This window comes from Gopherus flavomarginatus, chromosome 20 (assembly GCF_025201925.1).
Source record: "Gopherus flavomarginatus isolate rGopFla2 chromosome 20, rGopFla2.mat.asm, whole genome shotgun sequence".
NCBI lineage: Eukaryota > Metazoa > Chordata > Testudines > Testudinidae > Gopherus > Gopherus flavomarginatus.
In genome coordinates, this window is record NC_066636.1 from 6,614,351 (window position 1) to 6,640,825 (window position 26,475).

Genomic DNA, 26,475 nt, shown 5'->3' on the forward strand with positions numbered 1-26,475 from the left:
CGCCGGGGGAACTCCGGCTCCCAGCAGCCCCCGCGCGTCACGCTCCCAGCAGCCCCCGCGGCGCGGGGAGGATGGAGGAGATCGGGATCCTGGTGGAGAAGACGCAGGTGCTGGTACAGCGGGACCCGGGGGGGGGGGCGGCTCAGGGATCCCCGGCCCCGCCCCCCCGCCCCGCCCCGCTCCTCGCCGACCAGCTCCGGTTCCTGCCGCCGGGTCCGCGCTCGCTGCCCGCCACGCACCTGCGGAGATGCCGAGTCACGGCGGCCCGGCCAGGAGTGCGGGCCCCGCCCCGCCCCCGCCCCGGGCACGGAACCCAGGGGTCCGGGCTCTGCCCTCCCCCCGCCCCGCGATCCGGGAACGGAACCCGGGAGTGCGGGCTCTGCCCTGCCCCGGGCACGGAACCCAGGGGTCCGGGCCCCCCCCCCCGCGATCCGGGCACGGAACCCAGGGGTCCGGGCCCCCCCCCCCGCGATCCGGGCACGGAACCCAGGGGTCCGGGCCCCCCCCCCCGCGATCCGGGCACGGAACCCAGGGGTCCGGGCCCCCCCCCCCCGCCCCGTGATCCGGGAACGGAACCCGGGAGTGCGGGCTCTGCCCTGCCCCGGGCACGGAACCCAGGGGTCCGGGCCCCCCCCCCCGCGATCCGGGCACGGAACCCAGGGGTCCGGGCCCCCCCCCCGCGATCCGGGCACGGAACCCAGGGGTCCGGGCCCCCCCCCCGCGATCCGGGCACGGAACCCGGGGGTCCGGGCCCCCCCCCCGCCCCGCGATCCGGGCACGGAACCCGGGGGTCCGCCCCCCCCCCCCCCGCCCCGCGATCCGGGCACGGAACCCGGGGGTCCGCCCCCCCCCCCCCCGCCCCGCGATCCGGGCACGGAACCCGGGGGTCCGCCCCCCCCCCCCCGCCCCGCGATCCGGGCACGGAACCCGGGGGTCCGCCCCCCCCCCCCGCCCCGCGATCCGGGCACGGAACCCGGGGGTCCGCCCCCCCCCCCCCGCCCCGCGATCCGGGCACGGAACCCGGGGGTCCGCCCCCCCCCCCCGCCCCGCGATCCGGGCACGGAACCCGGGGGTCCGCCCCCGCCCCGCGATCCGGGCACGGAACCCGGGGGTCCGCCCCCGCCCCGCGATCCGGGCACGGAACCCGGGGGTCCGCCCCCGCCCCGCGATCCGGGCACGGAACCCGGGGCCCCCCCCCCCCCCGCCCCGCGATCCGGGCACGGAACCCGGGAGTGCGGGCTCTGCCCTGCCCCGGGCACGGAACCCAGGGATCCGGGCTCTGCCCCCCTCCCCCTGTGATCCGGGCAGGAACCCAGGGCTCTGGGCCCCCCCTCCCTCCCGCCCTGCGATCCGGGCATGGAGCCCAGGGGTCCGGGCTCTGCCCCCTCCCCCCCGCCCCGGGCACGGAACCCAGGAGTCCGGGCCCCCCGCCCCGCTATCCGGGCAGGAACCCAGGGATCTGGGCTCCTCCCTCCAACCTGCCAAGCTTGGAGCCTGAGAATCTGCCTACCCCCAACCAGGCATGGAACCTGAGAGTCTGGCTTTGTCCCGTCCCCCACCCGCCCACTGGGCATGGAACCCATGAGTCTGGGCTCCCCTACTACTTCTCTCCCCTCTCAGAGCCGAGGGTCCAACCCAGAGTCGCTAGGGAGCTTAATTTGCATTTATTCTTAATATCTCCATTTTTTTGATGTTAGCATGTAGAGAATATATCATTTCTTTTCTAGATTATTAATGTATACGTTTTTACCCCATTTGATGACCATTCAAATTCCATGGAAATGTACAAACTCAGCATTTTAGTTTTATTTATTATCTAAAACTACCATAAACATTCTGGATACTGAGGAGGAAAGTTATTGACCACATTTTCCCTTAAAAGTTAGCTGAGTTAATAAATGGTTTATTTAACTAGGTAGCCTGCTACTGAAACTGTTAAACAGCTACTGTTCTGTAGCTAGTAAAATGTACTGTTTCCTGTCACAGTGTAAAGATAGAGCCTTGGCCTCCATAATAGCTGGAGCAGGATTTTAAAAGTCCTGCATAGTGCACTATTTCTGGATATTAGAGCTAATAGATCTTGTCATAGAATATCAGGCTTGGAAGGCACCTCAGGAGGTCATCTAGTCCAACCCCCTGCTCAAAGCAGGACTAATCCCAATTTAAATCATCCCAGCTAGGGCTTTGTCAAGCCTGACCTTAAAAACCTCCAAGAAAGGAGATTCCACCACCTTTCCTAGGTATCCCATTCCAGTGCTTTACCACCCTCCTAGTGAAAAAGTTATTCCTAAAATCCGACCTAAACCTCCCCTACTGCAACTTGAGACCATTACTCCTTGTTCTGTCATCTGCTACCACTAAGAACAGTCTAGATTCAGCCTCTTTGGAACCTCCTTTCAGGTAGTTGAAAGCAGCTATCAAATCCCCCCTCATTCTTCTCTTCTGCAGACTAAACAATCCCAGTTCCCTCAGCCTCTCCTCATAAGTCATGTGCTCCAGCCCCCTAATCATGTTTGGTGTCCTCCACTGATCTCTTTCCAATTTTTCCACATCCTTCTTGTAGTGTGGGGCCCAAAACTGGGTACAGTACTCCAGATGAGCCTCACCAATGTCGAATAGAGGGGAATGAGCACGTCCTTCGATCTGCTGGCAATGCCCCTACTTGTACAGCCCAAAATGCCATTAGACTTCTTGGCAAAAAGGGCACCCTGCTGACTTGTATCCAGCTTCTTGTCCACTGTAAGCCCAGGGTCCTTTTCTGCAGAACTGCTGCTGCCTAGCCACTCAGTCCCTAGTCTGTAACAGTGAATGGGATTCTTCCATCCTAAGTGCAGGACTCTGCACTTGTCCTTGTTGAACCTCATCACATTTCTCTTGGCCCAATCCTCTAATTTGTCTAGGTCCCTCTGTATCCTATCCCTACCCTCCAGCGTATCTACCACTCCTCCCAATTTAGTGTCATCTGCAAACTTGCTGACGGTGCAGTCCACGCCATTCTCCAGATCATTAATGAAGATATTGAACAAAACCAGCCCCAGGACCGACCCTTGTGGCACTCTGCTTGATACCGGCTGCCAACTAGACATATAGCCATTGATCACTACTCATTGAGCCTGACGATCTAACCAGCTTTCTATCCACCTTATAATTCATTCATGCAGCCCATCCTTCTTTAACTGGCTGGCAAGAATACTGTGGGAGACTGTATCAAAAGCCTTGCTAAAGTCAAGGAATAACACCTCCACTGCTTTCCCCTCATCCACAGACCCAGTTATCTCATCAGAGAAGGCAATTAGATTAGTCAGGCATGACTTGCCCTTGGTGAATCCATGCTGACTCTTCCTGACACTTTCCTCTCCTGTAAGTGCATCAGAATTGATTCCTTGAGGACCTGCTCCATGATTTTTCCAGGGATTGAGGTGAGGCTGACTGGCCCGTAGTTCCCCAGATCCTCCTCCTTCCCTTTTTTAAAGAAGGACATTACATTAGCCTCTTTGCAGTCATCTGGGACCTCCCCCGATCTCCATGAGTTTTCAAAGATAATGGCCAATGGCTCTGCAATCACATCCGCCAACTTCTTTAGCACCCTTGGATGCAGCACATCCGGCCCCATGGACTTGTGCTTGTCCAGCTTTTCTAAATAGTCCTGAACCACTTCTTTCTGCACGGAGGGCTGGTCACCTCCTCCCCATGCTGTGCTGCCCAGTGCACAGTCTACCCCGATATAACGCTGTCCTTGGGAGCCAGAAAATCTTACTGTGTTATAGATGAAACTGCGTTATATCGAACTTGCTTTGATCCGCTGGAGCGCGCAGCCCCACCTTCCCTCCCCCCGAAGCGCTGCTTTACCATGTTAATCTGAATTCGTGTTAATCGGGTCGTGTTATATTGAGGTAGAGGTGTAGTCTGGGAGCTGACCTTCTTCGTGAAGATAGAGGCAAAAAAAGCAGTAAGGGGCCCACACTCCTTGAGCACCACCTTGTTGCTAACGTACCTGAAGAAACCCTTCTTGTTACTCTTAACATCTTTAGCTAGCTGCAACTCCAAGTGTGATTTGACCTTCCTGATTTCACTCCTGCAACCTGAGCAATATTTTTACACTCCTCCCTGGTCATTTGTCCAGTCTTCCACTTCTTGTAAGCTTTTTTTTTTTGCGTTTAAGATCAGCAAGGATTTCTCTGTTAAGCCAAGCTGGTCGCCTGCCATATTTACTATTCTTTCTACACATCGGGGATGGTTTGTTCCTGCAACCTCAAAAAGGATTCTTTAAAATACAGCCAGCTCTCCCGGACTCCTGCCCTCCCCTCCCCCATGTTATTCTCCCAGGGGATCCTGCCCATCAGTTCCCTGAAGGAGTCAAAGTCTGCTTTCCTGAAGTCCAGGGTCCGTATCCTGCTGCTCTCCTTTCTTCCTTGTGTCAGGATCCTGAACTCGACCATCTCATGGTCTCTACCTCCCAGGTTCCCATCTACTTTTGCGTCCCCTACTAATTCTTCTCTGTTTGTGAGCAGAAGGTCAAGAAGAGCTCTGCCCCTAGTTGGTTCCTCTAGCACTTGCACCAGGAAATTATACCCTACACTTTCCAAAAACTTCCTAGATTGTCTGTGCACTGCTGTATTGCTCTCCCAGCAAATATCGGGGTGATTGAAGTCCCCCATGAGAATCAGGGCCTGTGATCTAGTAACTTCTGTTAGTTGCCGGAAGAAAGCCTCGTCCACCTCATCCCCCTGGTCTGGTGGTCTATAGCAGACTCCCACTACGACATCACCCTTGTTGCTCCCACTTCTAAACTTAATCCAGAGACTCTCATGGTTTTTCTGCAGTTTCGTACCAGAGCTCTGAGCAGTCATACTGCTCTCTAACATACAATGCAACTCCCCCACCTTTTCTGCCCTGCCTGTCCTTCCTGAACAGTTTATATCCATCCATGACAGTACTCCAGTCATGTGAGTTATTCCACCAAGTCTCTGTTATTCCAATCACATCATAATTCCTTGACTGTGCTGGGACTTCCAGTTCTCCCTCGTTGTTTCCCATACTTCTTGCATTTGTGTTGTCAAAGTTAGAATCAGGACTCACAATTTGTCAGATCACTCTGTTTTATTAGCGCAGCGCTCCGCCAATAACACCCAGATAATGTGAGTGGCCATGCAAGACCCAAACTATCTTATTTATACAGATAAAAGAGCGGGAATTAGACAAAGAAAGCAAAACAGTAAAATTCACCTGGGGCACAGCATGCATATCCTACTTCCTTACTAACTCTTATCCATCTAAGGCTAATACTTCACCAATTGCCCTTAAACGGTTCAATTGTTCTATGTTAATGTCTGTATTCCTGACACCTGGATTGCAGCATTCCAACCGTTTTGCTTAAAGGTACAGACAGCATTTCTTTAATCCTTTCTATTTTCACAATATAATTCATTCTACTTTCACAGTGTATAGGCACTTATGATAACTCCCTGATCGTCCTGCTTTCTCAGTATGAGGTAGGAGTCATCCCCTCTTGCACTCTCCTGCTCGTGCTTCCTCCCGATATCCCACTTACCTCAGGGGTTTGGTGTCCTTCCCCTGGTGAATCTAGTTTAAAGCCCTCCTCACTAGGTCAGCCAGCCTGCTTGCGAAGATGCTCTTCCCTCTCTTCATTAGCACTCCTCCTTGGAACACTATCCCATGGTCAAACATCCAAAGCCTTCTCTCCAACACCACCTGCGTAGCCATTCGTTGACCTCCACGATTCAACGGTCTGTACCCGGGTCTTTTCCTTCCACAGGGAGGATGGACGAGAACACCACTTGTGCCTCAGACACCTTTATCCTTCCTCCCAGAGCCACGTAGTCTGCAGTGATCCGCTCAGGATCATTCTTGGCAATATCATTGGTGCTCACGTGGAGAAGCAGGAAGGGGTAGTGATCCAAGGTTTTGATGAGTCTCGGCAGTCTCTCCGTCACATCATGAATCCTAGCTCCTGGCAAGCAGCAGACCTCTCAGTTTTCCTGGTCGGGACTGCAGATAAATAACTCAGTTCCCCTGAGGAGGAAGTCGCTGACCACCACCACCTGCCTCCTCCTCTTGGGAGCAGTGGCCGTGGAACCCCCATCCCTAGGACAGTGCATCTCATGCCTTCCAATCGGTGGAGTCTCCTTCTGCTCCCTTCCCTCAAATATATCATCTAGTCCACTCCCCGCGTTAGTACCTGTGGAAAAAACATGAAAACGGTTGCTCACCTGTATCTGCGTTGCTGGTACATGGACGCTCCTCTTTCTTCTTCTGGAGGTCACATGCTGCCAGATTTCTTCACCATCCTTCTGTCCCTGCTGTGCAGCCTGCTCTGATTCTTCAGAATGTTGTGCCCGTAGAAGCATCTCCTGACATCTGTCCCGGAAATCTTCATTTTCTCTTATGCAATGCAGGGTCGATACTTGTTCCTCCAGACCTTGAGACCAGCTTGCACATTGTACAGGCAAAGTCGCTTCTGTCCTGTGCAAGAAAGACAAACATGGCACATCCTGTGCAGGTCACAACAGCTGATTGCTCACCCCCATAGCACCTTCCTTCTAAGAGCTTCCTCAGCTGCTGCAGCAACTACTCAGAGGAGCCTGCAAGTTGAATGCCTCAGTGGGCCCTCCCCAGGCCATCTCCCAGTCAAACTCCCTCTGTTAGCCTCTCTGCTGTTCGCTGCTCAGATGGTGCTCTCTCAGCTCGCTTGTATTCTTAGACTGGACGAGAAGAACAAGCTTTCCTGCTTTTTTAACTCCCATTTTGTTTCTTAATGTGGAGTAAACTGGTCAATGAATGGAACTGCAGTGAGGGCAATGTCCTCTCTGCGCTGCAGCAAAGGCTGGCTTAGCCCTCTCCCAAACTCTAGTTCCAGCCACTGACTTACTGGTTTGGTGGCCTGACTTTTTATAGAGCACTGGTTTTCAAACTGCGGGTCATGTCCCAATACTGGGTTGCGGAATGGAAGGCACTGGGTTGCAGCGGGTCTGATCAGCACTGCCAACCGGGCTGTTAAAGTCCTGTCAGCAGTGCTGCTTGGCTAAGGCAGGCTACTCGCTATCTGTTCTGAGCTGCGCTGCGCCCTGGAAGGGGCCAGCAGCAGGTCCGGCACCTAGGCAGGCTTGCATGCCTCCACTTAAGAACCAGACCTGCCTAGCACTCCAGCTGCGCTGCTGACTGGGAGCCATGTAAGGTAACCCCGTGCCCCAATCTCCTGCCCCAGCCCTGAGCCTTCCCCGAACCCCTCATCCCCAGCCTAGAGCCCTGGCCCCCTCCTGCACCCCAAGACCCAGCCCAGAGCCCCTCCCACACCCTGAACCGCTCATTCCCAGCCCCACTCTGCAGCCCTCACTCCTGCACCCCAACCCTCTGCCCCAGCCCTGAGCCCCTCCCTCACCCTAAACCCCTCATCCCCAGCTCCATTGGGTCGCAGGCATCAACAGTTTTCTTCAACTAAGTTGCCAGAAAAAAAGTTTGAAAACCACTGTTCTATAGAATATATCAGCAAACGTGTGTGGCTTAACACTGGATAATGGTATTTCAGTTATTTCAATAGGTTATAGTAAAGTTAGGACATAAGATGTCTGTTTCAGATTTATTTTAAAATTGATTAATTTTTCTTAACCTGAATTTAATTTAAATACAAAATCCAATTTAGATTTTGACAAACTAATCAGATAAAAATGGACTTTTAATTATTCTGATTCCCAGCCTCCCTGCTCTAACCCCTATACCCCCTTCCATGCCAGAGCCGGGGTAGAACTCAGGAGTTCTGCACTAACCACTGGGCCCCACTCCTATTTCTCTCTGCTATTTGACCTATCTAGACTCATAGGGCTAGAAGGGACCGCAGGGGTCATCTTAAGCACCTGCCAAGATGCAGGATTTGTTGCATCTAATCCAGGGGTCGACAACCTTTCAGAAGTGCTGTGCCGAGTCTTCATTTATTCACTCTGATTTATGGTTTCGCGTGCCAGTAATACATTTTAATGTTTTTAGAAGGTCTCTTTCTATAAGTCTGTAATATAGAACTAAACTTTTGTTGTATGTAAAGTAAATAAGGTTTTTAAAATGTTTAAGAAGCTTCATTTAAAATTAAATTAAAATGCAGAGCTCCCCAGACTGGTGGCCAGGACCCAGGCAGTGTCAGTGCCATTGAAACGTGTGCCATAGGTTGCCAACCCCTGGTCTAAATCATCCAAGACAGATGGCTCCAGCCTCCTTTTGAAAACCTCCAGTGAAGGAACTTCCACAACCTCCCTAGGTGTCTGTTCCATTGTCCTACTGTTGTTTACTGTTAGGAAGTTTCTCCTGAGATTTAATCGAAATCTGCTCTGCTGTAGTTTGAACCTGTTGCCTCTTGTCCTGCCCTCCATGGCAAGAGAGAGCAACTTTTCTCCATCTTTTTTATGGCAGCCTTTCAAGTAGTTGAAGACCACTATCATGTTCCCCCTTAATCTCCTCTTTTCCAAACGAAATCTACCCATTCCTTCAGCCTTTGCTCAGATGGTTTGCATTCCAACCCTTTGATCATCTTTGTCACTCACTTCTGGATCATTTCCAGTTTCTCTACATCCTTTCTATACATTGGTGACCAAAACTAAACACAGTACGCGAGCTGAGGCCTAACCAGCACCAAGTAGAGTGGTACTGTTACCTCCCATGACTTGCATGCTGGGTCTCTGGTTATGCAATCTAAAATTGCATTTGCTTTTTCTGCAACCACATCGCATTGCAGATTCATGCTGACATGATCCACCACAACCCCCAGATTCTTCTCAGCATTGCTGCTGCCAAGCCAGTAATCCCTCATTCTGTATGTGTGCATTTGGATTTTCTTCCCTAAGTGTAGCACCTGACATTTGTCTTTGCTGAATTTCATTTTGTTGCCTATAGCCCAGTTCTCCAATTTATCAAGATCCCTCTGAATTTTAGCTCTATCTTCCAAAGTGTTTGCAAACCCCCACCCCCACCCATCCCCGCTTTGCGTCATCTGCAAATTTGATCAGTATGCTCTCTCTTTCTATTTCTGTGTCATTAATAAAGATGTTAAACAACACTGGACCCAGAACAGATCCCTGTGGAACCCCACTGGATACCTCCTTCCAGTCTGACATCATTCCATTAATAATTACTCTTTGTTTGCGGTTGTTTAACCAATTATGTATCCACTCAATGGTAGTTCTATTCAGTCTGCATTTCTCCAGCTTACTTATCAGGTGGGACTGTGTCAAAAGTAGGGCTCTTGATTGATCGCAGTTAACTCACACGATTAACTAAAACAATGGTGATTAATTGCAGTTTTAATCAGATTGTTAAACAGTAGAATCCCAATTGAAATTTATTTAAATATTTTTGATGGCTTTTTTACATTTTCAGGTATATTGATTTCAGTTAAAATACAAAGTGTACCATGCTCACTTTATATTATTTTTTATTACAAATATTTGCACTATAAAAATTATAAACAAAAGATATAGTATTTTTCAATTCTCCTCATATGAGTACTGCAGTGCAATTTCTTTATCATGAAAGTGCAACTGACGGGAGGGGATTTTGTTACACAGCTGCACTCAAAAACAAAACAATGTAAAACTTTAGAGCTTACAAGTTCACTTAGACCTACTTCTTGTTCAGCCAATTGCTAAGACAGGCAAGTTTGTTTACATTTACAGGCAATAAAGCTGCCAGCTTCTTTACAATGTTGACTGAAAGTGAGAACAGGCATTCACATGGCACTTTTGTAGCTGTCATTGCAAGGTATTTACGTGCCAGATATACTAAACATTAATGTGCCCCTTCATGCTTCTACCACCATTCCAGAGGTCATGCTTCCATGCTGATGATGCTTTTTTTTTTTTTTTTAAAATGCTTTAATTAAATTTGTGACTCAACTCCTTGGAGGAGAGTTTTGTCTCCTGTTCTGTTTTACCCGCTTTGTCATATTTCGTGTTATGCCCGTCTCAGATGATGACCCAGCACATGTTGTTCGTTTTAAGAACACTTTCACTGCAGATCTGACAAAATACAAAGAAGGTATTAATGTGAGATTTCTAAAGATAGCTACAGCACTCGACCCAAGCTTTAAGAATCTGAACTTACCTCCCAAAATCTGAGCGGGACGAGGTGTGGAGCAGGCTTTCAGAAGTCTTAAAAGAGCCACATTCCAATGCAGAAACTACAGAACGTGAACCCCCCAAAAAGAAAATCAACCTTCTCCTGGTGGCATCTGACTCACGATGACGAAAATGAACATGCATCGATCTGCACTGCTTTGGATCGTTATCAAGCAGAGCCCGCCATGAGCATGGACTCGTGTCCTCTGGAATGGTGGCCAAAGCATGAAGGGATATGTGAATCTTTAGCGCATCTGGCATGTAAATATCTTGCAACGCTGGCTGCAAAGTGCCAGGCAAATGCCAGTTTTAAGTTTCAGGTGACATTGTAAACAAGAAACGGGCAGCATTAAATCCTGCAAACGTGAACAAACGTGTCTGTTGGAGCAATTGGCTGAACAAGAAGCAGGACTGAGTGAACATGTGGGCTCTAAAGTTTTACATTGTTTTGTTTTTGAGTGCAGGTTTTTTGTACATTATTCTACATTTGTAAGTTCAACTTTCATGATAAAGAGATTGTACTGCAACACTTACGTTAGGTGAATTGAAAGATATTTTCTGTTTTTTACAGTGCAAATATTTATAATAAAAAATAAATATAAAGTGAGCACTGTACACTTTGCATTCTGTGTTGTAATTGAAATCAATATATTTGAAAATGTAGAAAACACCCAAAAATATTTAAGTAAATGGTATTCTTTTATTATTTAACAGCACAATTAATCACAATTATTTTTTTAATCACTTGACAGCCCTAATCAAAGCCTTGCTGAAGTCTAGGTGTATTATTTCCACTGCATTCCTCCTATCCACCAAATCCTGTCAAAGAAGGAAATCAAAAGCTGATTTGGTGCGATTTGGTAAATCCATACTGGCTGCTGGTGATCACCCCTTCATCCTCCAGGTGTTCGCAAATGGAATGTTTCATACACTGCTCTAGTACCTTCCCAGGTATCCAGGCTGACTGGTCTATAGTTCCCTGGCTCCTCCTTTTCCCCCTTGTTAAATATGGGCACTGCGTTAGCCCTTCTCCAGTGTTCCAGGACCTCTCCTGTCATCCATGAATTTACAAATACTATTGCCAGTGGCTCTGCTATTTCTTCAGCTAATTCCTTCAGCACCCTCAGGTGAATAACATCAGGCCTGGGTGATTTGAATTCATTCAAATTGGTCAGAAAATCTCTGGTGTCCCTCTAGTCCCTTCGTTCCCCCCCATCCCTATCTGATGGGGTGTGTGTGTCTGACTCTTGCTGGGCTCAGGGCACCGGTTCTTGGCACCCCAGCAGCTGGGTGGGATCAGATCGAGTGTGAGACCTTTGCTGCTCAGAGGGAGCTTCATCCCTCCCCTAAGCTGCAGTCATGGCACTCTGAGCTGTCCAGCTCTCACCCTGCCTGTCTGTGGCTGTCCTAGGATGAGCTGCCTGCGCTGGCTATCTCCAGGCCTCAGACTGGCTTGTCCTTCCTTGCCCCAGAGCCCGAGGACCTGGAGGATCTCTACAGCCGCTACAAGGTGAGCTGAGGGATGGGGTGGCGGGAGAGGGTTGCCCTTGGATGGGAGGTGTGTGGGGATAGGGGGCTGGGACGGCAGGCCCTGAGTGAGATGCCCTCGGCAGGAGCAGGGGGTGGCAGGCTAGGATGGCAGGCCCTGCCTGAGGTGGACGCAGCACGTGCCCTTGCCCCGGAGTTGGGATCTGATGGCACTTCTGACCAGGGTTGTGAGGCCAGGGACTTGGGAGATTTGGGCCCCAGTAACCTCTGGTGGGTTTGGTTCTTCCAGTCCCATTCCTCTCTGCTGCACAGCGCCCCTGGAAGTCCACTTCCCTGCAGGGGCCCCCCGCTGCAGTGCTGAGCAGGGAGCTGCCTGGTGCCCGGCCTGTGGCCTTGGAGCCACTTCCTCTAGGAGCTGCTGCAGGCAGCTGAGCAGAGCAGGGAGGAGGGGCTGTCTGTCTGTCTGTCCGTCCGTCCACAGAAGCTGCAGCAGGAGCTGGAGTTCCTGGAGGTGCAGGAGGAGTACATCAAGGACGAGCAGAAGAACCTGAAGAAGGAGTTCTTGCACGCGCAGGAGGAGGTGAAGCGCATCCAGAGCATCCCACTGGTCATCGGCCAGTTCCTAGAGGCCGTGGACCAGAACACGGCCATTGTGGGCTCTACCACAGGTGCAGCTGGAGGGCTCGAGGAAGGGGATTGTGGAAGAGGGGAGCTGCGCACAGGGGGCCAGCCCCCAGCTTGCCTGGCTTACCCTCATCTGCCTCTCACCCACAGGCTCCAATTACTACGTGCGGATCCTGAGCACCATTGACCGGGAGCTGCTGAAGCCCAACGCTTCGGTGGCCCTGCACAAGCACAGTAACGCGCTGGTGGATGTGCTGCCACCTGAGGCTGACAGCAGCATTATGATGCTGACATCAGGTGGGTGCTCCCTGTGCCAGCCCCAGGGGCAGCCAGTGCCACAGGGAGCAGTGTGCACAGTGCCTATGGGGATGGAGGTCTCCCAACTGTGCTGGGCAGCTGAGGGTCCCACGGGTGTGCAGGGGGTGGCAGTCCCGTGGGCGTGCAGTGGAGTACTGGACAGGGGAGGTCGGGTCCCCCCGGCTTTGCTGGACAGGGGGATGGGGTTCCCCTAGGTATGCTGTGCTTGCAGGTCCACTGGTTGTGCTATGCATGCAGGGGGTATTGGTTTTGTGGAGAGCGGAGGTCCCCTGGCTGTGCTGGGTAGGGGAGGCATGGGTCCCCTAGCAATGTTGGGCTCAGCTCTGGTGTGTGCCCACAGATCAGAAACCGGACGTGATGTACGCTGACATTGGTGGGATGGACATCCAGAAACAGGAGGTGAGGGAGGCTGTGGAGTTGCCCCTCACCCACTTTGAGCTGTACAAGCAGGTGAGTGTGTGTGGGGTGGAACGGCAAGACTGGGCCGGCTGGAACTACATCCTGGGTGGCTGTGCCCCGCACTGGGGCTGAGCTCCGTCCTGCAGACCGAGCATGGGCGCTTCTCTCACCGTGCCCTGCAGCTGGGAGAGCTCCTGGGGGCCCTCAGGGGTGTGCGCTCGGGGGCTGGGCCGGGGTTGGCAAGTCACTGTCAGATGAGGAGAGGCACAGAACCCTTGACTCTGGGCTGCACCGGATGTGACTGGGGTCAGGACCCCAGCCCACTAGCTTCCTGGGCTCCTCAAGGGCGAGATGGGGGAGCCCCCAGTAACCCCCTCTTTCCCCCTCAGATCGGCATTGACCCCCCACGCGGCGTCCTCATGTACGGCCCCCCTGGCTGTGGGAAGACTATGCTGGCCAAAGCTGTGGCCCATCACACCACAGGTGATCAGGGTGCTGGACTGTGGGGGGGGAGAGGGAGCACCAGTGCACATCTGATACCATGGGAGTCTGTCAAGGATGCCTGGGTTCTGTAGTGCAAAAGTGCCAAGCGACCTGTGGTCCCAGCTCAAGGTCTGGAAAGGCCCCGGCATTGTGCCCAGGAGGGTTGGTACTGCAGTTGCCAGGGGCTGGTGCCAGGACTGTGTGGCACAGGGAGCCTGTGGGTTGTCCCAGGGAGTGCCTGTCCGTTGGGGGGTATCTCTCACGGCCAGGGCTGGAGGGGGGCACTAATGCTGTCTGCCCATCTGTCCAGCTGCCTTCATCCGCGTGGTGGGCTCAGAGTTTGTACAGAAGTACCTGGGTGAGGGGCCACGCATGGTACGGGATGTCTTCAGGCTGGCTAAGGAGAACGCACCCGCCATCATCTTCATAGACGAGATTGACGCCATCGCCACCAAGCGTTTCGATGCCCAGACAGGGGGTGAGCTGGAGATGGGGCACTGGCCCCGCCCCTCTGGGGCAGCAATCTCCTATCTGGCCCCAAGGCGGGCTCAGGGGAGCGGGAATGGGACATGGGGCCTCTCCTCTCTAGGGCACTGGACCCAAGTCCCAGCAGGCAGAGGGAGCAAAGAGCTGCAGCCCCTACCCCTCTCCTTGTAGATGTCAGTGTTACACATGGGCGAGCCCCTCACTCCCCAGGTTCTGGCCAGTCCCACAGTGGGCAGTAGGGTGGGGAGTGGGCAGGTCTGTGGGGACTGCGAGGGAGGTTGGGGCAGCAGGGTTGCGGGTAGTGGCGGAGATGCGCAAATGTGGAGTGGCAGTGGTGGGCAGGGCCGAAGTGCATGGGGTGGGGACAATAGTGGCAGGAGATTGAGGGGAGGGGATAAGGGGTGGGAGAGGGGAGGAGGTGGGTTAGGCAGGGCCGGCACAGTGAGGGTAGGCGGGGGAAGGGGTAGATGGGGCAGGGTTGTCCGTGCCTGGCGCTGGCTCTCCAGGTGCCCTGCTCACCAGGCTGTGCCCTTCTCCCAGCCGACAGGGAGGTGCAGCGGATCCTGTTGGAGCTGCTCAACCAGATGGACGGCTTTGACCAGAACGTCAACGTCAAGGTGCGAAAGAGCAGGGGCTGGGATGTGGAGTGACATGCATTGCTGTGCCAGCCCCCAGATTTCTCCCTGAGGCTGTGGGAGTTGGGGGGCTGAATGGGGGTAGGGGCACTGCTGCCTCAGTCAGGCTGGAGGGGTCTGGGGAGATGGGGTGCTGCTGTCCCAGCAAGGCTGGAAGGGGGCGGGGGCTGGATGAGAGGCTAGGGAACTGCTGTCTCAGCGAGGCCAGAGGGGACAGGATCCAGGGGGCCGAGTCTCCCCATTGGGGATGAGCAGAAGGGTGTGTGACAGGTTGGATCACAGAAGCCCCCTGGGAGCTGCCAACTGATGTGCCAAGACTACCTCTGCTCCTGTTTTTCCTGCCAGCTCAGGACTCCAGCACCCTGTTTTGCTGAGCCAGACGCTTTCTTCTGCTCCAACAAAGACCCAGGGTCTGAATTACTTGCCCTAAAGCTGCAGGTTTACCTGAAAGCAGCTCACCGAAGTGTGCTTGTCTTTAACACTCAGATGCCCAACTCTCAATGGGGTCTAAATCCAAATGAATCCGTTTTTCCCTGTATAAAGCTTATACAGAGTACAATCATAAATTGTTCGCCCTCTATAACACTGAGAGAGAGAGATGCACAGCTGTCTGCTCCCCCAGGTATTAATACATACTCTGAGTTAATAATAAAAAGTGATTTTATTAAATACAGGAAGTAGGATTTAAGTGGTTTTGAGTAGTAACAGAACACGTTTCAGAGTAGCAGCCGTGTTAGTCTGTATCCGCAAAAAGAACAGGAGTCCTTGTGGCACCTTAGAGACTAACAAATTTATTTCAGCATAACCTTTCATGGGCTGCAGCTCACGTCTTCGGATGCATCGAATGGAACTTGCAGACAGAAGATATTTATACATACAGAAAACATGAAAAGGTGGAGGTACGCATACCGACAGGAAGAGTCTAATCAATTGAGATGAGCTATCGTCAGCAGAAGAAAAAAACCTTTCGAAGTGATAATTAAGATGACCCATAGAAGGTGTGAGGAGAACTTAACATAGGGAAATAGATTCAGTTAGTGTAATGATCCAACCGTTCCCAGTCTCTGTTTAAACCTAAGGCCATAGCTACACTGGCGCTTTACAGCGCTACAACTTTCGCGCTCAGGCATGTGAAAAAAACACCCCTCTGAGCGCTGCAAGATACAGCGCTGTAAAGCCTCAGTATAAACAGTGCCGCAGTGCTGGGAGCTGTTCGGTTTGGCCAGTGTACATGGCAGAGGGGCATTGCTGGCACATGATGGCATATATCACATTGGTAGATGTGCAGGTGAACAAGCCCCTGATGGCGTGGCTGATGTGATTAGGTCCTATGATGATGTCACTTGAATAGATATGTGGACAGAGATGGCAATGGGCTTTGTAGCAAGGATAGGTTCCTGGGTTAGTGTTTCTGTTGTATGGTGTGCGGTTGCTGGTGAGTATTTGCTTCAGGTTGGGAGGCTGTCTGTAAACGAGGACTGGCCTGTCTCCCAAGGTCTGTGAGAGTGAGGGATCATCTTTCAGGATAGGCATCTTTGATGATACGCTGGAGAGGTTTTAGTTGGGGATTGTAGGTGATGGCTAGTGGCATTCTATTGTTTTCTTTGTTGGGCCTGTCCTGTAGTAGGTGACTTCTGGGTACTCTTCTGGCTCTGGCAATCTGTTTTTTTCACTTCAGCAGGTGGCTATTGTAGTTTTAAGAATGCTTGATAGAGATCTTGTAGGTGTTTATCTCTGTCTGAGGGATTGGAGCAAATACGGTTGTATCTTAGAGCCTGGCTGTAGACAATGGATCGTGTGGTGTGTCCTGGATGAAAGCTGGAGGCATGTAGGTAAGTATAGCAGTCAGTGGGCTTCCGGTATGGGGTGGTGTTTATGTGACCACAGTAGTGTCTAGGAAATGGACTGCTTGTGTGGATTGGTCTAGGCTGAGGTTGATGCTGGGATTGAAATTGTTAAAATCATGGTGAATAAACACTAAGGCCGTGGCTACACTGGCGCTTTACAGCGCTGCAACTTTCTCACTCAGAGGTGTGAAAAAAAACACCTCCCTGAGCGCTGCAAGATACAGCGCTGCAAAGCGCCAGTGTAAACAGTGCCCCAGCGCTCAGCACGGCTCCCAGCACTGCAAGCTAATCCCCACGGGGAGGTGGAGTACGTGCAGTGCTGGGAGAGCTCTCTCCTGGCGCTGCGACCACACTCACACTTCAAAGCGCTGCCGTGGCAGTGCTCCCGCAGCAGCGCTTTGAAGTTTCAAGTGTAGCCAAGACCTAACCCAGGAACCTATCCTTGCAACAAAGCCCGATGCCAGCTCTGTCCACATATCTATTCAAGGTCATAGGACCTAATCACATCAGCCACGCCATCAGGGGCTCGTTCACCTGCGCATCTACCAATGTGATATATGCCATCATGTGCCAGCAATGCCCCTCTGCCATGTACATTGGCCACACCGGACAGTCTCTACGCAAAAGAATAAATGGACACAAATCTGACATCAGGAATCCTAACATTCAAAAACCAGTGGGAGAACATTTCAATCTCTCTAACCACTCAGTGACAGACTTGAAGGTGGCGTTTTTGCAACAAAACTCCAAAAACAGACTCCAAAGAGAGACTGCTGAACTCAAATTAATATGCAAATTAGATACAATTAACTTAGGTTTAACAGAGACTGGGAATGGCTGGGTCATTACACTAGTTGAATCTATTTCCCTATGTTAAGTTCTCCTCACACCTTCTATGGGTCATCTTAATTATCACTTCAAAAGGTTTTTTTTCTTCTGCTGACGATAGCTCATGTCAATTGATTAGACTCTTCCTGTCGGTATGCGTACTTCCACCTTTTCATGTTTTCTGTATGTATAAATATCTTCTGTCTGCGTGTTCCATTCTATGCATCCGAAGAAGTGAGCTGTAGCCCACGAAAGCTTATGTTGAAATAAATTTGTTAGTCAGAACAAGCAAGTCACCAAGCAAAATAAAATCAAATACGCAAATCTATGTCTAATTAAACTGAATACAGATAATCTCACCCTCAGAAATGCTTCAGTACGTTCTTTCCTCAGACTGGACACGTTCCAGGCCTGGGCACAGTTCTTTCCCCTGGTACAGCTCTTGTTTCAGCTCAGGTGGTAGCTAGGGGATTCTTCATGATGGCTCCTCTTCTCTTTGTTCGTTCCACCCCCTTATACCTTTTTTTGCCTAAGGTGGGAATCCTTTGTCCCTCTGGGGTTCCACCCTCCCTCACTGGAAAAGCACCAGGTTAAAGATGGATTCCAGTTCATGTGACATGATCACATGTCACTGTAAGACCCCAAGCCTTTATTCCTCCCAGCCTCACTCACAGGAAGGCCTGCCTGCAAACAGAGCCATCCAGTCAATTGTCCTGTTGATGGGAGCCATTAAGATTTCAAACCACCATTAACGGCCCACACTTTGCATAATTACGATAGGCCCTCAAAGTGATATTTCATATTTCTAGTTTCAGGTACAAGAGTGGTACATTTATACAAATAGGATCATCACAAACAGTAGATTATAAGCTTTGTAATGATACCTTACAAGAGACCTTTTGCATGAAGCATATTTCAGTTATTAGCATTTTATAAAACCATATAGACCACAGCGTCACAGGGTGATCATGCTCTCTTGTCCTCCAGGTGATCATGGCCACAAACCGAGCAGACACGCTAGACCCCGCCCTGCTGCGGCCTGGCCGGCTTGACCGCAAGATCGAGTTTCCCCTGCCTGACCGGCGCCAGAAGCGCCTCATCTTCTCCACCATCACCAGCAAGATGAACCTGTCCGAGGAGGTGGACTTGGAGGACTGTATCCTGCCTGGAGCCTGGCACGGGAGGGAGGGGTGGCACAGCAGGAAGACTACGTCCAGCTGGGTGCCCAGCATGCGTTGGGGGCCATGGCAGGGAGGCTGTGTCCCGCTGGGGGCCGAGCACAGGGGGAAGGCTGCGTCCCACTGGCTGGCATGGGGGTGCACAGTGGGGAGGCTGTGTCCCCTTGGGCACGGGGAGGCTGCGTCCCATTGGCTGGCATGCGGGGGCGGCAAGGGGGGGGCAGCTGCATCCCACTGAGTGCCCGGCACTGGGGAAGGGGTGTCTTGGGCCCATCTCATAAGAAGGTGCCCGTCAGCCCTGTGCTGCCCCATAAGGGGTTGACCCAGTGACCTAGGCTACAACTCTGCCCCACTCTCCCTGTGTCGCACACAGATGGGCCATGCAGCGGATGCACTGACCCAAGAACCCCTCCTGTTCCTTGGCAGGGCTGGCTGGAGAGCGTGTCTTCTGGCCACCTCCAGGGCTGGGGTCAGGGTGGGGTTGGGGCACAGCAGCTGGCATGGCAGGTGGGAGCTGTCCTGTTCCCCTCTGACACACGGCTGGACAGGGGGAGTACCAGGAGAGGGCATGGCTGGGGCTGTCTCCTGCTGGGCAGAGCCCGGCTCAGCATATGGACTGATCGCTTCATTGAGAGCAGGCAGACGGACACCAGCCTGATGCCAGCCCACAGGGCAGGGGCTTGGGCCTGGCTCAGGCCACAGGCCGAAGTAATAAGGCAGGAGGGCCCAGGATTCGCAGGGGGAACCTGACATAGCCAAGCCGGTGCTGTCTGGTTCCACTCAGGAGCACGGGGGCATGGGGTGAAGCTGACTCCTGCCTGTGCCTCCAGACCCACAGGGTCCAGAAAGGTTTGGGGGGGCACTCGCCAAAAGACACATCCTCTGACTCCAACATGCCCACTCCTCCTGACTGGGTCCTCTGGGCTTGTCGCCATGATGATCCGCCCCCTTCCACCCTGCCTAGGAGCCTTGCAGGCCCTCGAGCTCGATCCCATCCCTCTGGGGAGCCCACTTGCTCCTAGGCTGTGAGAAGCCCATCAGGGTCCCCCACCACAGTGCCCTGGCAGCCTTGCTGGCCTCCTGGTGTGTGGGGGAGGAGTCGGCCCTCTCACCATGGTCCAGCTCAGCTGCTGTGCAGACATTTCCCTCACTCCTCCCCAGATGTGGCCCGGCCGGATAAGATCTCAGGTGCCGACATCAACTCCATCTGCCAGGAGGTGAGTGCTGAGGGCTGGGGTCCCCAGATTGTGATATCTGAGGGTGGCACTGTGTGTGTTGTGACCTGCTCCTTTTCTGGGGATCCCTGCTGCTCCCCCAAGCCAGCAGGACCCCTGCCACTGCCACAGAGTGGCAGGCTGAAGCCCTGACTCTGAGATTATGGGGTCCTTGGCTGTGGGGCACATGTGCATGGGGGCGGTCACTGTCCCCAGTATCCCCCCCCACATACACACACACGCACACACATTCACATGGTGGGATGGAGCGGGAGTCACTGCACCCAGTATCATGGCCCCCACACGCATGTGCCTGTATGTGCAGGAGGGGTCACTGTGCTTAAACCCTCCCTCCCCCCAATGCCTATGCCCATTGTGCACAGGGTAGGATTGGGGGTGGTCACTGCACCTGGCATCCCCCTCCTCATCTGTGTGCACAGGGCAGGATGTGGTGGTCACTGGGCCTGGGGGTGGCATCTCCCTGCGTGTGCACAGGACAGAATGGGGAGGTCACTGCGCTTGGCGGCAGCATCCCCACATGTGTGCACAGGGCAGGGTTGTGGGGTTACTGTGTCCAGCGTCGCCCCCTCACACGTCTCCATGTGCACAGGGCGGCATGCTGGCTGTGCGGGAGAACCGCTACATCGTCCTGGCCAAGGACTTTGAGAAGGCGTACAAGACGGTTATCAAGAAGGATGAGCAGGAGCACGAGTTCTACAAATGAGGGGCCACGGGGGGGGGAGCGTGGGGCAGGCTTGAAATCCCTCCAATAAACCCAGCCCCACGCCTCTGCAGGGAGTGCTGGTGTCTGTCCTTGTGGCCTGACCCAGGGCCCCAGTCCCTTCCCCAGCCCCAGGCCTCTGGGGCAGTGTAGGTGTCTGGGGACCTGTGCTGCCTGAACAGCTCCCATATGCCCCCCTGTGCTGCATGACAGCCCCAATCTCAGGTTGGAGGTGGCAGGTGGGGGGAGTAGAGCAAAGGGCCCAACTGTCCCAGGCAGGCGCTGTCCTGGCTTTTGCTATAGCAGCAGCTGCCCCCATAGCTCCCTGTGCCCGAGGCAGGGTCTCCCCTGCCCAGTGCTGGGGCAGGGCTGGCTCTGGCTGCAATGGGCTGGGAATGCTGCTTGCAGCCAGGCCTGTGCTGGAAGCAGAGAGAGAACAGCTGGAGAAGCCCTGGGGCCCAGACCAGGGTTGTACCGTATGGTCTGTTCCCCAGACCAACAGCCCTGGGGCTCCCGGTTCATGTTTCCCAGATCCCAGCCTCCTCCCCACCGCCACCAACAGGGCTCCTGCCCTGTGTTCTCTGGCCCTGCAGAGCCCTTCCCAGTAGTGGGGGCCCATTGTGTTTTCCTTGATCCCACAGACCCCTCTCCCCAAGCACTGGGGCTCTTATCCTGAGTTCCCCAGCAGTGGGGGGTGCAGGGTCTGAGCCCATTATGATGTTTTGTTGTACTGGCTGCATCCCTGCCGGCTTGGTTGGGACCATGTGTGTGCAGCTCTCCCCCTTGTGGGGCAGCTGATAGGGGGGCAGACATTTCCCAGAGCTCCGCAAAGGAAGGAGAGGCTGGTGCTGGCTTTGAGTGGCTCCAGGGGTGGGGCTTGGGGGTGATGGACAAGCGTTCTGCACACTCTGGGTGTTAGAGGCACTGGTGTGTTTTCTGCCAGGGCACTTGGCTCAGAAAGTGCCAATGGGACCAAGCAAGCAATCCATAGTGCCAAGTCATAACGGCCACATGGGGTCAGCCCTACAGTCCAGCTAGCCCAGTGTCCTATCTACTGCCAGTGGCCCAGGCCGGGTGCTCCAGTTATCAAGTGACCGAGCCCATCAGCCAGTCTGGCAGTCAGAGATTTAGGATCACCCAGAGCACGGGCAGCATCCCTGGCCATCCTGGCTAATAACACTTCGCACAAAAACCAGGCAGGTGGACCTGCCCCCTTGTCAGCCAGGGAGGCAGACGTGACCCTCTGCCAGCCAACCTCAGATGCCTGCCCGTGCCAGCTAATGGGATAGATATGACCCCCTGCCAGTTTCTTTCCTTCATGGCTCCACAGGTAACCCCCCAGGGCCAGGCAGCCTGGCTGCATTTGAAAACATGTTGTTTTGGTTCTTGGAGTCCTGTGGACTGGTCTCAGCTTGCCCTGGCCTCTGGCTATGGCTCACAAATAGAGACCTGGTCCACGGAGGCCCCCCTGGCACCATCGCTCTGCTGCCCTCACCCCTGAGCTAGACACCGCTAGGCAGAAAGAAGAATTCATCTAGCACCCTCCCTGGAGCCTCACCAAGGTGGATTAACTCCTGTGCCGGGCACGCCCCTCCCTTGGCTGCAGGAGGCGTCTGCGTTCCAGAGCTCCCACAGTGTCGCTGCTGGGCTGGAGCTGTGCTGTGGTGCTAACGTGGCTCAGATCCCCTGAGCACTGAAATGCTTTGGGTTAACTCGAGTCTGGGCTCGGTGGCCAGTGCCATTCCTCTCTGCAGCCTCGGAGATCGGAGTGAACTATCCCAGGCCCCTTCTGCCCACAAATGCTTGATGTTCGCTGGTTCAGCACCATCCAACCTGGAGGAAATTTGGCTTTTCTGGAAATGCAAAATCTGTCCCATGCAAGAACCTCTGCTGGGCCTGGCTCCGTGGCAGAGGAACCGCTGCTGAACGTAACCCAGTGTCAATCCCTGCTCCCCTCTGTTAACAAAGGGTCCAGCTCCCAAGCCCGGCTGGGCCCATGGAGCCTCCCAGGGAGAAAGACGCCAGCAAGAAAGAAGCGTGTGCCAGGGAGGAGCAGCTGGTTTATGCCTGTCATGCAGGACCTGGAGCCCCTAGCCCCAGGGAGGGGCACCCTGTTAGCAGCAGGACCCACCCCTGTGAAATGCAAGCAGCTGTTTGCTCTTGGGGGCTGCCCACTCCTACATGGGGCCAGCTGCAAGCCAAGAGAGCGTGTGTGCTGCAGAATTTGTCCTTCCCTAGAAGGCTGTGATTAATCCTCTCACCCCACATAGCACTCTGGGGCAAGGCCCCAGAGCTGGGTAGGGGGCAGAGGGCACAGGTCACTGGCCCCAAGGGACAGTCCTGTCAGCTATGTGTGTGCTTCCCATGCTTCTCCCCTACATCCCAGCCCCTCTCCTGCCTCCCCCCGTCCATCAAAGCTCAGGGCTATGGGAGCTGGGACCTAGCTACACACACCCTCCGCTCTCTCTCGAGTGACTGACCCACTGCGCAGCTAGTGAATGAGTCCAGGACCACCACACATTCCTTGCTCCTAGCACTGCCCTGTCAGTGGCAGGGCTGTGAGCTTCCCCCCAGCAGTGCCCTCATATGCACACCCCAGCACTGCCCAGGGAAGAAGTCGCTGTTGGGTGTGACAGGCTGAGTGGAGGCTGCCAGGCAGGGGCAGTTATGGGTAGAGGTGAGTGAGATGCAGGCTGATTGTGCTGGGAATGGGGCTTAACCCCCTCTAATCCGCACAGCATGTCAGTCTGCAACACTGCCTTCCTGGATGGGTGAATCATCTCCCAGCCCTACGCTGCCAGATGCTGCCCTGGGAGGGGCCCCAGGCTGGCATCTGTAGGGCTTTTCTTGAAGCCGGGTAGGGAAGCCCCTTTCCTGCCTTCCCCTATCCAAACCTCAGGGCCAAAGCAGCCGGGAACCAGCTGCACAGACCACTTCACTCTGCCAGGAGTGACTGACACACACCCCCAGCAATGCTGTCAGTGCCAGTGCTGTGTGCTTCCCCCAGCAGTGCCCTGTGAGCACCAGGGTTGTGAGCTCTCCCCACCCCCAAAGCAATTCCCTGTCTGTGCCAGGGCTGTGAGCTTCCCCCCAGTGGTGCCCTCGTGCACACTCCAGCCCGGCCCAGGGAAGAAGCTGTTGTCGGCTGTAACAGACTGTGTGGAAGCTGCTGGGCGGGGCAGTTATGGGTGGAGGTGGAGATGCAGGCCGACCATGTTGGGAATGGGGCTTAACCCTTCCTGCCCCCACAGCATGTCAGACTGCGAAGCTGCCTGTGTGGCTGGGTTAATCATCTCCCAGCCCCATGCTGCCAACTGCTACTGCTGGTGGGACATCCTCCGAGCTGTGGAGTTGTGTGTGGAGGGGGTATCAGCCTCAGCCAGGGGAGGTGTGGAGCTGGGGAAGGGTTCAGCCCCAGCTGCAGCCATGGGAGCTCTGAGTCCTTTAAATCCCTGCGGTGGAAGCCGGTGCGGTCCGGCATGGTGTACTGGCTCTTACCGGTACACTGGACCGGACCGGACCGGCTTACTTTCACCTCTGGTTACAGGGCAGGTGAAATTGTTGTAATGAACCATAAAAGCGGTGTCCTTGATGAGACCATGGTTTTTAGTGTCTAGCAAAGTAACAAATTTAAGTTCCTAGGCCAGAGGTGGGCAAACTATGGCCCATGGGACCGTCCTACCTGGTCCCTGAGCTCCCGGCCGAGGAGGCCAGCCCCCAGTCCCTCCTCCACTGTCCCCCCACCCCCACAGCCATGCCGCCGCGCAGGCAGTGCTCTGGATGGCAGGGTTGTGCACTCCTGCCGGGCAGCACGGCAGTGTGTCTGGCTCTGGCCGGGTGGTGCAGCTGCCAGACATGCTATGAACGACATTGTAAGGGGGGTTGGATAAGGGGTGGAGGGCCCCGGGGGGAAATCGGGACAGGGATCAGGGGGCAGTTGGATAAGTGTGGGAGTCCTGGCGGGGCCTGTCAGGGGGCAGGGGTGTGGATAAGGGTCAATGGATGGGGAACGGGGGAGGTTGGATAGGTGTGGGGTCCTGGGGGGCCTGTCAAGGGACAGGGGTGTGGATAGGGGTCAGAGCAGTCGGGATTGGGAGCAGTGGGGATTGGATAGGGGATGGGGTCCCAGGGGTGGTTAGGCTTGGGGGGGGGGGTCCTGGGAGGGGGCAGTCAGGGGACAAGGAGCAGGGGGGGTTGGGTGGGTCAGGGGTTCTGAGGGGGGCAGTCAGGGGCCGGGAAGTGGGAGGGGCAGATGGGGGCAGGGGGCCAGGCTGTTTGGGGAGGCACAGCCTTCTCTACCTGGTGCTCCATACAGTTTTGCAACCCCAGTGTGGCCTTTGGGCCAAAAAGTTTGCTCACCCCTGTCCTAGGCTCATCTCTTGAAGGTGTTGTGCAGTTTCCTTCAAGGAAAAGGACTGACAGGTGAAATATAGATCATCACTTTGGCAAACAAGGGAGGCCAGGATGGCTAGCTCAGTGGTTTGGGCACTGGCCTCCTAAACTCAAGGTTATGAGTTCAATCCTTACGGTGGTCATTTAGGGGACCTGGGACAAAAAAATACTTGGGGGTTGGTTGTACTTTAAGCAGCAGGTTGGACTAGATGATCTCTTGAGGTTTCTTCCAACCCTGATATTCTATGAACTTTGTGTAAGGTTTTCTCTCCTGGGTGTTTTATTTATGTCTTTCATCATTTTCCTATGTGAGTTCATCTGAGAGCACAGCGATTGTCTGGTTTCGCCCCCTAAGTTGTTACCGGGACACTGAGTGCACTGGATGAAGTACAGCACATGTTGTGATGGTCTCTTGGATCTGGAAAGTTAAGTTGTGGTGAGTGTTGATCACTGTAGCAGTGGAGCTATGTCCGCAGTTTTTGCATCTGTCGTTCTGGCAGGGATGGGTCTGGTGCCACTTTGAGTTGGTAGGTCCTGTATGGAGCTTGCTTCTGATGAGCTTGGCAAGGTTGGAGGGTTGATTATGGGCCAGAGGGTGGGGGAGATTTCTTTCAGAATGTGCTTCCCTATCAAATATGGGTTGTAATGTAATGATACCCCATGTGGGTTCCAGAGTGAGGTAGCAGGTGACAAGTACGGGTGTGTGATGAGTGGGTTTGGGTTTTTTTTGTTTTCATGTATTGAAGAAAGTTCTCTTGGGTATTTGGGTTGCCTGTTCCATGATGGGATCAACTCCACTGGTGCAGTGTCCTTGTTTACTGAGGGCAGTTTTAGGGGGTTTAGGTGTGTTCTCTGGACTTTTTCATCAGAGCAAATTCTGTGGAATCTGAGTGCCTGGCTGTGGAAAACAGATGCCAGAACACTAGATGCAAACCCTGCAGACATATCTCCACTGCGAGGAGCTCTTTGGGTCTGTCAGGAGTTTCCCTGGTGTGGGAACTGCTCCAACCTTGCTCTGCCAGACTCTTGGGATGCTGCTGTCCTGGGTACAACCATGCAGAAATTGAAGCAGACAGCTTTTGGGGATTGCTCCAAAGTGAGAGATGAACTGATTGTGGATGTTGCTAGACCGGAGCAGGGGCGCCATTCAGAGAGGATGGGGGGCACCTCCCCCCCTGCAAGTTTCTCTTGCCAGAGGAACCGGAAGCCCTTAGTTGTGGGCTCAGACATTGCTGCAGGGGCAGAGCGGTTTCCAAGGAGTTAGACTGGACCAGCAGCTGTTCGCCCCTCCCCCCAGCCACAGGAAATTTTTCCCTGGCTGTGTCGGCTGCTGCGTGCCCAGGAGTGGAACCCCCTACTAGCCTTGGCATCCAGCAGCAGTGCTAGCAGCCCGAGGACCAGAGGGAGCTCAAAGCCCTTCTTGTGGGTAAATAGCTCCTTGTTACCCAGCTGAGAGCCAGGACAGAGCAGTTTTTGGTGAGCTGATGAGTGCTGATCTCCTTAAGTCTCTCTGACAAAGCCGGTCAGTTTTATTTTCCGTCTAACAGTGGTACTGCCCTTAGACATTTCAGTTGCTCCTGATGGAAATCAGAGGAAGTCATTGTACATAGCTCTGCTTCTCAATCAGAAAATACAAATTTTTCCTTTCTGGAGTTAGTCTATGAATCCCTGGGACATTTTTTTTAAACAATTCCTGAAGAGCTGTTAATCCTACCAAGTTGTTACAGCCTTAGAACAGGTCTCT

At 53.8% G+C, this 26,475-nt stretch overlaps 1 protein-coding gene across 1 annotated transcript; it reads left to right on the plus strand.

Annotated features, from left to right (window-relative positions):
• The first annotated feature begins 13 nt into the window (after positions 1–13).
• On the plus strand, positions 14–20,412 carry PSMC4 (proteasome 26S subunit, ATPase 4). Its single transcript, XM_050929896.1, has 11 exons — positions 14–107; positions 11,530–11,628; positions 12,088–12,274; positions 12,381–12,527; positions 12,889–12,998; positions 13,337–13,430; positions 13,741–13,908; positions 14,457–14,533; positions 18,214–18,382; positions 19,566–19,621; positions 20,229–20,412. Exons 1-11 carry the CDS (start codon positions 72–74, stop codon positions 20,340–20,342), a joined length of 1,257 nt encoding a protein of 418 aa, XP_050785853.1. The 5' UTR covers positions 14–71; the 3' UTR covers positions 20,343–20,412.
• The last annotated feature ends 6,063 nt before the right edge of the window (positions 20,413–26,475 follow it).

Bases quoted from the DNA above. Each gene is read 5' to 3' on its own strand.
- PSMC4 (XM_050929896.1), top strand. From the start codon at position 72: ATGGAGGAGATCGGGATCCTGGTGGAGAAGACGCAG. The intron at 13,431-13,740 runs GTGATCAGGGTG...CCATCTGTCCAG, and splicing joins TGTGGCCCATCACACCACAG to CTGCCTTCATCCGCGTGGTG. The intron at 13,909-14,456 runs GTGAGCTGGAGA...CCCTTCTCCCAG, and splicing joins TTTCGATGCCCAGACAGGGG to CCGACAGGGAGGTGCAGCGG.